The 17,707-nt window shown below is 37.4% G+C and overlaps 1 protein-coding gene across 1 annotated transcript in view; it reads right to left on the bottom strand.

Moving 5' to 3' along the window:
• LRRIQ3 (leucine rich repeats and IQ motif containing 3) overlaps positions 1-17,707 on the bottom strand; it is a 40,886-nt gene that overhangs the window by 16,391 nt on the left and 6,788 nt on the right. Inside the window, exons 4-5 of the mRNA XM_063118024.1 lie at positions 6,247-6,409; positions 1,945-2,080 (exon numbers count right to left, since the gene is read on the bottom strand). Coding sequence (XP_062974094.1) covers positions 1,945-2,080; positions 6,247-6,409 — 299 coding nt within the window. The remainder of the gene's footprint in view (positions 1-1,944; positions 2,081-6,246; positions 6,410-17,707) is intronic.

Raw genomic sequence — 17,707 nt, 5'->3', positions numbered from 1 at the left:
TGGCCCACCCAGATGAATTTTAAACCTAAGAATTTTAAGATGCTGTGATTGTTACTTTAATATTGTATTGGTTTTATATATATTTTTAACTAATTTTATGTTAATTGTATTTAGTGTTGTTCCCCGCCTCGATCCAGAGGGAGAGGCAGGAAATAAATAAATAAATATTATGTTGTTGTTGTTATTATTATTATCCAGTCTTAAGGTTACTAGCACCTGTACCACTGTGGTCAAGCTAACCCTGTCCAGGAGAAGCCATAGCTGGCTGGTAAAAGGCATTCTGAGGTGCCATGAACACTTGGACCTCCTGCAGAAAAGACTGATCCAGGAGCACCCCCAGACTATGAACCTGGTCTTTCATCCAGATGTTTCACCCCAGTCAGAACAGGCAATAAGCCTATTTCCCCATCTTTAGAACCACTCACCCACAAGGCCTCCATCTTGTCAGGATTCATCCTCAGTTTAGAGACCCTCATCTAGCCCATCACTAGTCTAGGACTTGTACATCTTCACATGATTCAGATGTTAAAAGGAAATAGAGCTATGTGACATCAGGTTACTGATGGCACGTTGCTCCAAATCCCCCAATGACCACTACCCAGGGCTTCATATAGATGTTGAACAACGTTGTCGCTCCTATGCCTTGCTAGGCTGCTGCTGGCAGGGTGGGAGCAGTGACGGCGGCAGTTTTCACCTCTCCATTCTCCTTTTCAATTGTTTTCCACTACGTGTTCCTGTGACCCGTTTAATGAAGTCATTGTGGCAGGGGCAGGGCTGGAGAGACCACATGATACAGCAGATTCTGGCCTCTCCTTCTCCCTCCCATCCCACCAGCACACATCCATTTCCTCTCACTGACCTTGGAACCTTGGAGGTGGGGCAGGGATAAAGAACCGAGTGAGGATTTTCATCTCTGAGGTCGTAGTCCTGTTAGAGCTGAAAATCTCCAGTATTCTACAGCCCTCAGATATCTAGGGGCCACAGGATTGCACCCTAACTCACTTTATGTCTTTCTATTTGTCTTAAATATGTATTCCTATCCGTTGTTCCATCAAAATCTATTTTTGCTTCCATACATTTCACCACTTGCCTAACTTTGTCAGTGGATGTTTTCAAAGAAACAAACAAATGGAGTAAAGCTGCCACTGCCACCAAGGAATATATTTATACCGGTTATTGAAAGGGTGACAGACTATTCGAATAGCTCTGGAATGACGTACTGCATTCATAGTTACCTTTCTTTTATTGAATGTAATTTGTTCTTAGACAATAGAGGGATCCTGCTAGTTATGGCTGAAGCATCATGTGCTTCTCAGTCAATCCTGCAACTAATCAAATGCTTTTGTACAAAGATTAGATGCTCACTACTTTGCAAATATTTGGCCAGCAGCTTGCCTTGTACAGAGATGTGCAAAGTGTCCTGGAAATGAGAAACACCATGGCATTATCTAATAACTGGGCCATAAATAAAGATCACACTTATGATAACTAATGAATAAATGTTTTCAGTCTCATTTGTCAAGAAGGTTCAAATCGTTTTATGAAGAAAATGCATCCATGTGCTAACAAATCCTCCCTGCCACACTGCAGAGAGTGATAACACAAAAAAATCTGATTATGTATTTTTTCTAAATCAAATGCCACCTCTAGTCTTTTCATCACAACATGCTTGTAGAACTACATTTGTTCCCAGATTAAAAAGCAGAAACACATACTATGCAAATATTTGTCTGTAACGTTAAATGTAAACTTTTATAAAATGAACACAACGACATTAAAATCAAATGAATGCATTTTAGTTCAGAATAGATGAAAACAAATATAATCATAAGATATAAAAGCACAAGAATATCTGTAAGTCATGATAAATTATAGAAATGCCATAGGCAGTAAGGTATCCCTGGTAGCTTCATTTGCTATACAACTACTTGTTAGATTACTAACCCTTCCTTGGTGACCTTCTTGCTTTCTTCTCTTTAATCCTTTTCTTTTCTTCCAATCTCAGTATGGTTGAGAGAATGGGATAATTTAATTTTCTCAAATATAAATGAAGCTCCTTAAGATCTTTCACATCTGTAGTCTGTAAAAATCAACATTTCATTCGTCAGAGATATTGCTATAGTACTATGCCAAATTTCTTCCATTAGTAACATCTACTTTGCCATAGATTTTTACTAACTTTGTAGCTATTCATTTAATGGTGCAGCAAAAATGTATGCTAATTCTTCATTTCTTCCCTTTCTTGAGGAATTATTTGTCTCTCTAGGCAGCATCAGTGTTTGCATGGATGAGTGAATACTTGTTCCAACCTCACACCTCTATGCTCCTTGAATAAATTCCAGCTTTTAGACTAAACAACCCTTTCACTCATCATCTGTTACACCAAGATGCATTTCTCTGCAGCTTGTAGATGACAAGGGCACCTTAGCTTTATCTATGGAAACAAACAAGAAAAGCTCTCAGTTTGAGCTCAAGCATGTGCCATTCTTAGGGCATTTAAAAATTACTATAGTGGTGAATAAGTTTAAGACCTCTGTTTATGAACACATTCATGTAACAGAACTGTAGTTAAACCCAGATTGTTGTGTCCAATCGTTTATTACCATTTATAGGCAGGAGATGATTTTGTTTCCTATGATGGTTAGATTAATGTTAATAACACTCCATTATCATTAGATTAATCTTTAATTTAGACTTAATATAGATGCTTGCTAAGAAAACTGGCTATTGGATACTGGTTGGATATTTGCTATTATTCAATTTGTATTCAGTTTTTATACCAGCTATAAAGTGATCATCAACCATCAGTGTTTTTGCGTTAAGCACATGTCACAATACAGTTTTGGTGGCGGTAGACCATTGAAAGGGTGGAAGGATACCTATTAAATAAGATGAACCACCAAGCCTGCACCTACTATTTGGGATGTGTCTTAACTACTATTAGCCACTACAGAACACAACACTGTTAGCTACTACACTGAGGAAGTTCCATGTACAGAAGCAGGTTTTTACATACAGAATTCCACACAGAAGGGAAGCTTCAGGAAAGACAGACAAGGAATTTAAGCAGGCATAAGTTTCAATGAAACTGGTTTTAGTGTAAATACTTGACAAAGAAATGACAGCTAGTGGATGTATTATAATATACCCTGTTTACATTGTTAATTTCTGTAGTGTTTCTGTATGTTTTTAATTTTTGTGAACTGCCCAGAGAGCTCCGGCTATTGGGCGGTATAGAAATGTAATAAATAAATAAATAAATAGTGTCTAATAATGTTAGGTGTCTTTTAAATAATAGCAGTTAAGACATAAATATTAGGTTTATGCTTTGTGGTTCAGCTTATACCGATTAACAAAGAGGCTTTTTTTCTAGGGCAAACCTATAATCAGGAGAAACTGTCCTCAAAGGCTTAATGCTTAAGGAAAGATATTGCAGGGGAAAATGAAAAGCAAAATTCCTAATGGAGTTTTGTAGAGGCATATTTCTAAAGTGAATACTCAGGCTCTGTTGCCTACTTATTGGAGCCACAGGCCACCATCGCACAAAATGGTAGCAGATGTTGCCCACCCTAGCTGAAGCCATTTCATGTCAATTTAAAATATATCATTGCAATTCTAGTGATGAACAAGCCTTTTTATTTTGTTACATTCAATATGACACAGATTGCCGCCAAATTGCTTTAATAATATTTGCTCTTATTTTTGGATGTGATTTAGACACATCAGAGCTGAAATTAATTCGACTAGTTCCTCCAAACAGACTGCCAGTACTATTTTGCATCAACAAAGTAATAATAAAAAAATATCAATTAAGACTTAAGAAAATAATGCAAAAATGCCTGACTATGCTTTTTTTTAGAGCTCCGCATTATATGATTGCATCTGTTAGTTCAAACTTATATTTTTTCTATTTATTTTATAATCATTTTCTCTCTTTTTCAGGGTGCTAAACCTACTAAACAAATCCAGAAACCAGATTCTGCAGAAATAAATCCAGATTCTGCAGAAATAAATAAAAGTCAAAGTAGAGTGAACAGAAAGAGAGAGACAAAGACCAGATCTACACCAAGCAGGATATGACACTTTGAAAACATTTTGAAAACAGTATATGGAGTGTGTCCTGGGCCCCAACAGTTCTCACTACTGTTATAAACCGTTTTAAAGCAACAGTGTAGATCCTGCCAACTCTTTTTAAAAAATTGTGGATTATCCTGGATCAGGACCCATCTCTTTCACTGAAAGTGGGTTATGACTGGCTTGGTATCTGTATGGAGAATGTGGAAAGGGAGACATTTTTCTCCCTCTCTCAAAGTACTAGAACCCGGGGTCATCCCATGAAGCTGATTGGTGGGAGATCCAAGACAAATAAGAGGAAGTACTTCTTCACACAGCGCATAGTTAAATTATGGAACTCACTACCACAAGATGTAGTGATGGCCACCAATTTGGATGGCTTTAAAAGGGGGTTGGATAAATTCCTGGAGGCAAAGGCTATCAATGGCTACCAGCCCTGATGGTTGGGCGCTATCTCCAGTGTTTGAGGCAGTAAGCCTGTGTGCATCAGTTGTTGGGGAACATTGGCAGGAGGGTGCTGTTGCACCATGTCCTGCCTTGTTGGTTCCTGGCCAATGGCTGGTTGGCCACTGTGTGAACAAAGTGCTGGACTAAATGGACCCTTGGTCTGATCCGGCATGGCACATGTTCGTATGTTCTCAGGGAGTATACAAGCTAAAGTTCCTGGTTCATACATCATGTTAAACAAATCATGAATGGAAGGCCCACATTTAGTTTAGCCACTCCATCTTGCAGTGGGAGCAGTTAGGCCATGTGCAGTAGTACATTGCCTCATTCATTTTTTAAGCATAACATGTAAACCACGTTATGCTTAAAGCATAACGTGTAAACCAGGCCACATCCCCCTCTCCCCTCTTTCCTACTGGTAGCTGAGAGCCCTATTGCCTGAATGAGCTGACAGTCCTGAATTGATGGTTGTGGGTGCACTGCCACCAGTCCTGCAAGTGAGCAACCGCACTGCCACCTCCATACTTCTTCTCTGAGTTAAGGATAAACTAACAGAGGTCCTTTTCTGTGGTGCCCCCCCCCCCCCAGCAGTGGAATGCTCTGCCAATGGGAAGGTCACCTGACACCCATACTATCTTTTCGGCATCAGACTAAGAACATTTGTTTTGCCTGGCTTTTAGAATATTTTAAGGAGCAATCCTATACATGTTTAGACAGACCTTTTTTCTGTCTAAACATGCATAGGATTGTGCCCTTGAAGTCTTTTTAATATTTTAGTATTTTTGTGTTTTATTATCCTAGTCTATACAATGTGGTTTTACCTCTTATATATTTTTGTGCTGTGGTGGCACATTTATTAGTTTTGTATTGTTGATGTTATTGTACTATTATTATTATTATTATTATTATTATTATTATTATTATTATTATTATCCCGGAAAAAATATTTTATGAGGCATTTAATAAATAAATAAATCTGTATGTGGCCTTTGCACTCTCCCCACCACCACCAGGCTTGCTGGGAGTTCAGAGAGAGAGGAGAGTGGAAGAACTCCAGCTTCCAGAAAGCAGTGTGCTCGACTCCACCTTGATCTAAATGCAGATAGAAAATGTGTATAGGAAAGCAAAATACAAAACAATAAAACATAGCTTCCAACACATGCAGTCCCCCCTGGAATCCTGTAATTTTAGAGATTTAGAACCTGCATGACCCCTGCACATATACTCAAAATAGAAGACTGCCTGCAACAAAACTAGTCTCCTGGCCACCGTAGTTGGTCAAGAAGGAACTGAGAATGAAGACAGGGCTACACCTCCTTAAACATGAACCTGAGAGCTAGGGGCAGGCCTTCCACCAAACATATTTATCAACTAGTTTTAGAAAGTTCTGAACTTTGCTTTCCACAAGCACATAATCCATATGGGAGACCAGATGATGTCTTCTTATGACAGAATGGTTAATTTTATGCTATCAAACCTACTGAATCAGGACAGTTGAACCAAGTTTATAAATCAAGAAGATTTACTTCCTATAAAATACTGTTTGGTTGTAGCGATGTTCCCTTATATGTTGACTTACAAAAACAATGTATTAAATACCAAGAACAAAGGGTCCCCCCTCACACACACAATTTCATGGACCCACAGAATGAGTCTTGCTGCTACATGTGAAGTACAAATTTTTCTACTATAGTTTCTCAATTCATGTATAAACAGCATACTTACTTGGATGCCCGATGTAAGTTTTTTCTCCTCAGCGTGTTGTTCTGGCTTAATGGTATGAGATATACAGCTTTTAATACTATATACTGAAGATCTGGGTTGAATGTACTTTGTTCTATCTTTGATGTAACGTTTGTATCGCAAAATGTGATGTACAGGAATCAAGCTATTAAAAAAAAAGAAAAGGTCTGACAATTTTATTTCAAGGAAGTAAAAAGGGATCAACATTTGGCAATGTCAAAACAATGAAGTAATATAAATGTTCATTTTCATATACCCCTTCTTTTGCTCTAAGTACTTTGTATTTTCCAAAAACAAATATAACTAGGAAATGATGTGCCAAAGCACTATATCAAAAAGTTGTATCAAAAATGTTACTGACAAAAATACTGAGATCCAGTTCTACTAATTTTATTTTAATTTTCAAAATGCTTTATGAATTTGATCTCATTTATTTCCACAATATCTAAAAATGGATGTATCCCATGTGTGTTTACTCAGATCCAGTATGTTTGAGAAGTTGGTGTTTGAAGCCAGGGTTTTAGTTGGCTTCCAAATTCTGTTGTTAATGAGGAATAACAAACCAGCATCCAGTTTGAACATAATGTTAAGCTTCCTATTGCTCATATTTTCTGGTTACTTTAAACATTCCTCCTTGCTGGAGGACATAAGCAGGAGTGATCAGGCACTGTTTACCAGCATTCTTGCTTCTTACAAATAAGACAGATTTTTTTTAGTCATACTAGCTTACCATGTTATTTGAATGCAGCCAAAGTCCAAAAGAAAAAAGTACTAGTAGAAACATTTAAGAAAGGGCTGGAAAAATGCAATTAGTTGATTACCTGAAGATAAAAGGTACAAGAAAACCTGTATTCAACCCTGGCTTCAAATTTAATATAACTTTTTTCACTAGGAAACAAGACTATCAGCTACTTTAGCATGGTAGAGTGATAATGCAGATGACTTTCAGGAGTATGAAAAACAAAGCCCTACGAGGAGAGACTGGAAGAATTGGGCATGTTTAGCTTTTTTTTTCTTTCAAATTTTATTTTATTTAAAGCGATACAAAAAACGAAGGAATACAAACAATCCCCTAACAATTAATATCAAACCAACGGTTATATGAATATGTATAATGTACGGGGGGGGATTAAAGTTGATTGATACAACTTCTAGGGGAAAGAGGCTTAATGAAAGTAGAAAAAGAAAAGTTAAAAAGGAAAAAAAAGGAAAAAAGGAAAAGAAGCAAAAACAAACCCCTAAAACACGCACACACCCCTAAATCATAAATGTGCAGTATTCCTTCATTTGTTGTTACAATGTCCATATATTCAGAGCTGAAAAAGGCACACATTTTTGTAGTTTCGGTTGTGATGCATATTGAACGAATCTCCCCCATGTGGCTTCAAAGGATGTTGATTCTGATTTTCCTTGAATTTGAAGCAAGTCATAAGTTATTTTTTCTGATATTGCCACAGACCATATGTTTCGATACCATGCAGATAAATTCAAATTTTCCAGTTTTTTCCACTGCTGCGCAATTGTCTGACAAGCAGCCATCAACAGGAATATTAATGAATCTTTACATTTCAATCCAGTATTAAGTCCTTTATATATTGATCATAAGAATAATTCTGGATCATATACAATTGTTTCTCTAGTAATAATCATTAATTCTCTATTTACTGATCTCCAGAATCCCTGTATATACGGACAAGACCACCATAAATGAAAATACGTGCCTTTTATCTTGCAGCCTCTCCAACAGAGGGGAGTACTAGTTTTAGTGATATGTGCTAATTGTACTGTGTTTGATACCATCTATGCAATATTTTTTTAAAAGTTTCTTGAATAGAAACTGATATTGATCTAAATGGTATGTTATTCCATAATTTGTTCCATCCAGTTTCCTCTAATTCTCCTTCGAAATCTCCTTCCCACACTTTCCTCCATCCTTCCATTGTGCCCATCTGGGCATCTATTATTAAAGCATACACTAAAGATACTATTCCTTTCCCTCCTCCCCCTACCAATAACAATACTCATTCAAATGCTGTTAAAGCTCTGAGTGCATGTATCTTTGTGTTAGTGTCCTAACGGAAATGGGATAATTGAACTTCTTGTAACAGGCCTAATTCTCCTATATCAACTCTAAGTTGTTCTATTGTTTTGGGTTTATCCTGGGCATAAAAATTTTCAGTCTAAAATATCCCTTCTTTTCCCATTCAGAAACTTTTGTAACAATAGTTCCATTTAACTTACCCAGATTTGATTGTATTGGGGTAAGGGGAGATTACACTGGGGACAGCTTAGGCTGCCACTTTTTCCAAATTGTAAAAACAGTCTTGGTGTATGAGTTTTGAATATTGTTTATATCCTTTGTTTTTATAAATTGAAAAGGTAATGCCCATAAAGGGCCTTTATTCAACATTTCTTCTTCCAAGCATATCCAGTTTTTATTTGCCTTCATAATTATAAAATGAAGCATGTTTAGCTTTGAGAAGAGAAGACTGAGGGGAGACATAATAGCACTCTTCAAGTTCTTGAAAGGTTGTCACACAGAGGAGGGCCAGGATACCTTCTTGATCATCCCCATGTGAAGGACACAGAATAATGGGTTCAAGTTATAGGAAGCCAGATTCTGGCTGAACATCAGGAAAACCGTCCTGACTGTTAGAGCAGTACAATAATGAAACCATGAGGTCTCCCACACTACAGGCATTCAAGACGCAGATGGACAGCCATCTGTCAGATATGCTTTAATGTGGATTCCTGCATTGAGCAGGGAATTGAACTTGATGGCCTTATAGACCCCTTCCAACTCTAATATTCTATGATTCTCTGACTGTGGTATCCAGGGATGATCCTTGTATCCAGGGCTCCCGCCTACTCATATGCCCAATCTAAGAATCCATACATTAAGCAGTGAAGCTTCTGTGCTTGTGAAAGGAAAGGAAATGTATCTCACCATCATTCTCAATCATATGTTTGGTATTGAAGGGTAGAGAGACTACAACTGCTATTATGCTTGTAATTCTAGGGCCTTAGCTAGACCTAAGGTTTATCCTGGGGTCGTTCCTGCCTACTCCTGGGATATCTTGTGTGTCATTTACATGAACAGGGATGATCCCGGGATAAACCTTAGGTCTAGCTAAGGCCTAAGTCTGGGTTACATATTTTTTTTGAAGAATGAAAGGAGCATACGTTTTGTACTTTTTTACATTGATTAAATACAATCAATCTCAAAGGATATTTTTAGAGCAAATTAAATATGAGAATGTATGTTCCAACATTTTAAAACAAAATGGGGATAAAACAATTTAAAGTGGTCTTGAAAGTTCATGGAACTCAACACTAGTCATGGTAGTTGTTTCCAAAGGGTACAAAGGATAAGTATATAATTTTAAAAATGTAACATGTAATCCTTTAAAAAACGGTTTGGCAAAACATGAACAAGAGGGCTTCAGTCCAACATATTAATGAACTACTTTTGAAGACATTGTAGATGCACTGGAAAATTTAGCATAATAAATGTTGTCTATTAATAATCTGCAAAATACATAAATATGAAGGACAAAATTTATGTTAAGATCTACATTTTGAAAACTAAAAGGGTCCAACTGTGCTATGATGTGCGTAGGCATTAAGACTTGTCCCCTCCAGAAAATGTTTAGAGCTTTAGAGCCTTCATTTTCTTTCTAGAACATTAAGAAATCTAAGCGTGAATTTCTGAAAAAGCAGTACACATTCATGCTCTTTTGTAAATGAAACTTAAATTATTCTGTTCAGTGGTGATAATGGATTAGATCCAACACTGTTGTTCTACCAGTGGAATGGATACCACAGACAGAACAGGATTTCTCTGTCTTCTCCTTTTCCCTGTAGCCTCCAATGCACTCTTCAATTCTGGTCTGGAGGGTTGGGGGAGCATAACTGGAGGGTGAGCAGGGGGCCGCAGGGACAAGAGAAGATGGGGGATCCTGCCAGGAGTATCTGCTTCGCTGGCAGAACAACAATATTGGATCCATCCCAATATTTTTATGTTAACCAAATTAGGATGCAATCCTATGCATATTTAGATAGAAAAAGTCCTAAAACTCCCAGCATACTCCAGACAGCACTGCTGGTTGGGGAATGCTGGGAATTTTAAGTTGTTGTTTTTCTGACTAAACATGCATAGGATTGCATCCTTAGTGAATGTTCAAACCTCTGAGAACAAACCACCAAACCATCTTAGGCCTTAGCTAGACCTAAGGTTTATCCCGGGGTCGTCCCTGCCTGCTCCCAGGATCTCCTGTGTGTCATTTACATGAACAGGGATGACCCCAGGACGATCCCGGGATAAACCGTAGGTCTAGCTAAGGCCATAGACTACAATTTTAAACACACACACCTAGGGAATAAATCCGACTGGAAACAGTTGGATTGTCAAGTCCCCTGCTTCCGAGGCCCAGCATTACCAGGATAAGAACTTTCATAGAAGTGCACCATCATAATGTTAAAAACTTAAAATGTGTACCTCAATAAACACTTCCATGCTATATTTTCAAAGCTGTGTTTTATATTGAGACGTTACCAATATGCTAATGATTCACAATGAACTATGACCATTTTCAAGACTTGGCATGGGCATCCTTCCTACTTTCTCCTCTTCTAAACTGATACCATGAATCACATCAGAGCTTCACCCCCATCAGGCACAATGCAATAAGTAGTGGTCTTGTACCAACACTAGACAATCAAACCATGCTGGGAGTTACCTCTACCATGAACTGCCTAAACAACTTTACATAAAACACTGAGATCCTTCCCAGTAAGTGTAGGAATATGTATTTTGTACTAGCTTACTAGACCTGCCAGTTAGATACATGTTGTTATTAGTAGCTGTGGCAGCAGACACCTTTCAAGTCTCCTCATGTTGAAAAGAGGTTTGCTATGTGTAGGGATGAGGGGATGCTTCAATATGGGGACAATAGTATATGGATAATAATAATGACCACCTTACAGGGCTGACTGAAGATGCCTGAGAGAATGTGCATGAAACACTTCAAACATTCATCAACATCAACATCATTGCTCAACTTAGTTGCTAGCTTGACATAGATTTGAAGAACTGAGATGATGTCTTCATTTATCCTGGTGAATGTCAGGATGCACAATGAAGTCCATTTTTAATTGTCCTTTTCAATTTCTTATTTATTTAGCGTTAGCCCAAGGCTTGCGGGAGGTAACAGCAATTTTTACTTACAGAAACTTGTTTCCTAATCTAAAAGCTAAACATCCTTTTTGGATCCCTCTGTAGTCAAGCCTCAATGTAAAAAATATACCCCATTACTTATTATGTTATTACATATCTGCTGAAAGCATACTGTTTTTAAGAAAATGCTACTCTGATCTTAAAATATTTGTGCCTGCAAATCCACTGTAATATTCCTATAGTATCACAGCTGTGGGAAGAAGAGAATGATGGGCTCTGTATTCCTATTAAACTTTTCAACAGCACACAGGTTGTCTTTAGATGCACAACATGATGCCAACATGTAATACAAAATGCATTCTTTTACATCTCTCTCCAAAATACTTTTAGTTCAGGGAGGGTGCATTTCTGCAGACTTTTTATTAGGAAAATTGTCACTTCCCCAAAGAAAACTTGACCTGTATGGCAAAATGAAGCAGGCTCTGTCACTCTTCATCAGAAGAGTAGCTTGACAAGATTATCGTTCAAGTATTTTTCGCTTTTCTTGCCAAATAGCTACTTCTAGCAAAACAAAGATGGCTATCAACATCTAGTCTTCATTTTAAGCAGCAAGATATGTAGATAGGCAGGTAATATATGGCCCTCTAGTATGTGCTGAAGTCTCCAAAAAAGGAACCTCAGGGAAACACTTAAGACAAGAGAGAACTGCTAGTCAGCAGTGTAGTTCTGCTATATTTTGCTTTCCCAACTTCAAGCACCCACACTCATCAGCATCTGTGACTCATCTTAGCTGAGTTTGCTATTTCTCCCTCCCAGTGCTTCAGTCTTCTTCCACAGTCACCATTGCTTCTTCACAGCCTCCTAAAGGCCATCCCAAAAGCCCAAAGGGACGACCACAGTGCTGTTATTACTTTCCTGCTTCCTCCTGCTCCTGGAGGTCTGTCAGTTTCAGTGTGTGAGTAAAAGTGGGGAGAAGGATTCAGGAGTATGTCCCTACAGTGGACTTCATTATTCTTGGCAATCTTGAATTGTCAAGAAGCTGTACTTGAACTGCTCAAAAGAGTTACATGCAGTTCCTGAGCCAGTTGGGCTGCCCCAGTCCTATACAAATGACCAGTCAACCCAATGTGGTATGATATTCATTGATCTAAACTGACAACCTTTCTAATACTGCTCAGTACATGATGCTGGAATTGATGGAGAGTGTTTTGACAGATGTGGTTTGCTTGCTTGCTGAATGCTTCACAGAGCACCATCTGTGTGCAAATAATACAAAGGCACAAGTCAGTGCTTTTCATCTTTGAAATTATGATGCTAAGCATGAATTTAACATCATCTGGTGTGGGGTGCAGTTCACCCACTGCATGAATGCAGAATACCTTGGGGAATATACTTTGTTTCAGATATCACAATGAAAAAGACCAAAGCAAACTTTAACATCTGTAACAGTAAGTCATTCTCTTCACCTTGTCATGTTTACCACAATGAAGTCCACACGCTTTTAGTATGCATGTTGCTCCCATTGTGTATTCCAGTAGAGTTCCATTGCACTCATTTCTGCTTTTTGGTAACATATTACCCTTATGAGTAATGGAAGCTCAGGATGTGTGTTTGTTGCAAAATGCAGCTGCTTTAAAAATGAATGTTAGTTAAATTCTCAATTCTTACAAAGTGCATGATTAACCATTATTTCAGGTTATAGGTGCATCATGAAACCTTTAGTACAAATGAGCTTAATAATTCATATTAGCATGCATGCAATTCAGAAATCAAGACAAATATTTAATTCTTTTTCTTTTGATCCAACAGAATTTACATATTTAGAGCCCAGCTCAACAGATTAGTTTATTTTTTTATTTAAAATATTTCTTGCCTGCCTTTCAGGTCAGGAGCCCTCCCAAGGCGGCATACAACAATGAAACATATAATAAAAAAGATGTCATATTAAAAATGACCAAAAAAAAAAAAGAACACATTAAAAACAGAAATAAAAACTGCAACAGCAGCAAACAAGCCAGGGAAAGGCCAGTGTAAAGTAGTATGTTTTCAGGGCCTTCTTAAAAGCCTGCAATGAATGGGCCTGGTGGACCCCAGGTGTAGACCCACTGCAGAAAAGGCCTTCTCTCATGTGGATACCCACCTAACTGCTTTCAGAGGTCGGCCAATGAGAAGGGCCTCTCTTGCTGATGTTAGAGTGCAGGCTAGTATGGGTAAAGGAAGCCCTTCAAGTAATTTACTCACAAACCATATAAGACTTTAAAAGTCAAAAAAGCACTTTAAATTGGGCTCGGAAACACACTGGTAACCATTGCAACTGGCATAGCATAGGCCTTATATGATCAAATCACCTTGTCCCCACCAACACTCAGGCGGTTGCATTCTGCACCTGAAGTTTCTGAACTCTCTTCAAAGGCAGCCCCACATACAGCACATTGAAGTAGTCCAGACCAGACATCACTAGTGCATGAATAATTTAGGCAAGGTTCATCCACTCCAGATAAGGCCGTAGCTGGTGTACCTTGCAAAGCTGGAAAAAAGCACTCCTGGACACCACTCACCACAGTCACCTGGGCTTCCCCAGTTTACACAGAGTACAGGAGAACTCCCAGATCATGCATTTGGTCTTTTAGGAGGAGTGAAACCCCATCTAAGACCAGTTGCAAACCTCCATCCAAAGTAGTTGGTTTCTCAATCCACAGAACTTCAGTCTTTTCTGGATTATGTTTCAACTTATTTATCCTCATCCCCCCAAAACTGTCTCCAGACACTGGTTCATGAGATTGACAGCCTCTCTGGGGTGTGTAGATGAAAAGAAAGGTAGAGCAGAGTATTATCTGCATACTGATGACATCTCAGCCCAAACCTCTTGATGACTACATCCAGTGGTTTCATGTAGATGTTAAAAAGCAGGGCAGACAGGATGGAATCTTGCAGCACAGCATGGGCTAATGGCCATGGAATGAAACAAAAGTCCCCCAGCGCCACCTTCTGAGACCGTTCCTCCAGGAAAGACCAGAAACACTTTAAAGCTGTACTTCCCAAGCCCAATCCAGATAAATGGGTACCATAGTTGATGGCATCAAAAGCTGCTGAGAGGTCTAGAAGAACCAACAGATCTGCACTCCTCCCATCCATTCTCTAGCCTAAGTGTTCAACCAGGATGACCAAAGCTGCTTCCATCCCATAATCAGGTCTGAAACCTTATTAAAATGGAGACAAATAATCACTAGCATCCAACACTGCTTGGAGTTATGAGGGGTTTATGACTGAAGAAAAAGTCATACTGTATACATTCTATAAAAGGTAGGAACTATAAACAAAGACATCAAATTTTTCACCAATGTGATTCATATTGGAATATTAAGATATCTAATGCGTTCTTTAAAAATCCTTGTGTACACTACATAAAAGAACAAAATTAATGTCAGCATCAATTAGTTCTAGAATATTATAGAATGCAACTATTCAGCTTTGACAAATTTGTCTAAATGATCAATTGTTTAATGCATATATTACGCTGTGTTTTAGCTGTGGTATGTCAGTGTTGATTAATTCTAGATTCACTTGCCTTTGATCCGTTGCTATGTGCTTTTAATTTGTTTTGCAATGTCCTATATATGTTTCATCACACCTAATATCACTTTCATGCAAAGTTCTGAATGACAGCATATTTCCATTAATTAGAGGTTATAAAGTGGGAAGCTTGTGATAATTAGGAGAAATAAACTCTCAATGATGGGCCTAAAATCTTCAGAGCTTCTCATATTCCTTATTTGTCTCTTTTTTTTTCAGCAACATAATTCAAGTATTTGCAATAACGGTTTATCTACCTATTTTAATGTATGCTGTTATCACAACATTCAATGAAGACTTTTACAACGCAATCCTATTTATGTCTACTTAGAAGTAAGTCTGTTTAAGTTCAACGGGACTTACTTTCAGGTGCATGTGTATAGAATTGCAGGCTTAAGATAATGTCCAGTTTTAGATTAATAATATTAAGTTACCAAATACCGAGCAAATTTTCAAGGTTCAAATATATGTCTTTCATACTAGAAGAATGAAGCTCCAAGTGGTACTACTACTTCATCAGCACCTCAAAGATGACAAAAAGTAAAAACTATGAAAGAAATGTATTGGTCACGATCTTGTTCTTAACCTCAGGGATACATTCCACAAATCAATTACTGTTACAAAATCAAAATGTTTTAGAAGGGCTATAGCATTTTTCCATCTAGGCAGTTCCAAATTGAATAATTTGAAGGTATAATCAAAACTTAATAAACTCCTGAGTACTTAGGGTTCCAGAGTATCTACTACTAAAAATTACTTCTGATAGCAGCAACAATACTTGCTCTAGAGTCAGAATCTCTAACAGCTCATAACGTATAATTGGAGCTACAGTATGTAGAAAACAGGGGACCTAGTATGCTGAAGGCTTGCTCTCAGTGAAGAAACTACCAGTTTACCATCCTCTTATTCCTCTAGGCTCCTAACAGTGCATATATTGCTGTCAACCGACCACTTTGTCAACTTCCTTCTCCTTCTGAAGGATCTCTTCTGTGTATCACATGCAAAGTTATTGAACCAAGTGGGTATTATGATAGGATTAGGGACACTTTCAAGTGTTCAAAGCACTTTATGTGCATGATCTAATTGTAATCCTCACAACAATCTTGTAAGATGTGTGACCCACTGAGTGGCTTACCTAAAACCGGTGATATGAGGTTTCCAGAAAATACTGAACTGGAAAATTTTCCAATGAAAACTAGGTTAATTTGGAAAGGGCCATTTGCATCAGAAAATTTTCTGATGCCCTGGAGAGATCTAATTTAGCTTGTTTATTTTACTTGTATTTAGTAAACAAAACTAAAAAAAAAAAGACTCCATGTTAATTTCTAGCCCAATACAGCACAAGTAATTGACCTGAAATGTTTGAGGGGGAATTAAAGCACACTTAATGTGTTTTATAAGTAATATTATATAAGAGAGAGAGAGAGAGAATACTTGTAAATATTTAAAGACAGTGGCATGTACGTCCCGTTTAAATTTAAGAGGAAAAAACACACTGAAAGCTGTCATTACAGTAATTAATTTTAACACCTGAAAGAACTGTGTATGATATGTGAACAACTGCTCAACTATTTCAACAGAGTTGAACTGTTTTCCACTAAGGCTGTTCAGGCACCTTTGGTTTTGTTGTCACTATAAAACTAGCTTCATTTAACTTTGAGACATATATGTATTTCAGTATGTAATTTCTCACATACTTGCCAAGTATAACCTTCCAAAAAATAATAACTACAACTTTGAAACTGCCACACTTGCCTAATATTATTTTCACAATTAGCATACATTCATTTTTATTTATGAACTTATAAAACAGAAAAAATCCCACAGAAAGTTTCCATTTCTGAAAATGTTCTACTTCACGTCTCTGCCTAAGGCCACTTAGAGATTCATGGAAGAAGTAAGATTTGAACTAGGGACTATCTAACTAATAGCTCAGCCAGTCTGCTCTACCAGCAGTCCTGTTGGCTCCCAAGATCCAGAACTTAGAAAATTATCACTGTGCCATGCCAGCAGTATCTCCCACACATGTGAAATATAATTAATAAAAATACCAACATTTATATTGCTATCTGCCAAGAACTATTTCTTCAAAATTATGAATTTATAAAATTAGAATTAGGCAGACCAAGTATAATTACTTGTTTCCAGTGAAATAGAGATGCTTATCATTTAGTCTTCATATGTTAACTTTTTGACTAGACTTAACATTTATAATTATTTGTCATCCAAACACTACATTTGTAAAATTGTCTTATGATGTTGTATTATTTTCCTTTTTAAAAAACAAAAAAGCATATACATGCTGGACGGTGATATATTGATTACAATGCTTTCTAGATTTCAATTTGCAGCAACTTCAGAATGCACAGCAGTTATAGAACTAGCTTGCAAGATAATAGTTTCAAGACAGGCTGCATAATCCAAAAGAAAAAAATAAACAAAAGTAAGAAAGATTGAGTATAATTTTACCTTTTTTGCTCTGAATAGAAGAATGCAAAAAACCAAAATCCTTATTTTTAGCACAACTACAGAAATATTTTACAACACACTTCATAAAATTCTTTTACTATTTTTTAGCTTTGATATTATTGGCAGGCCAATGTCTAGAAGCAGATACATAGCTCTATATTCATTTCCTATTGTTATACACGGAAATAAATGTTTAGAGCCAATGTCTGTACAATGTTTTTTCCA

This window comes from Elgaria multicarinata, chromosome 1, assembly GCF_023053635.1.
Source record: "Elgaria multicarinata webbii isolate HBS135686 ecotype San Diego chromosome 1, rElgMul1.1.pri, whole genome shotgun sequence".
Taxonomy (NCBI): domain Eukaryota; kingdom Metazoa; phylum Chordata; class Lepidosauria; order Squamata; family Anguidae; genus Elgaria; species Elgaria multicarinata.
This window is presented reverse-complemented; position numbering and strand designations above follow the sequence as displayed.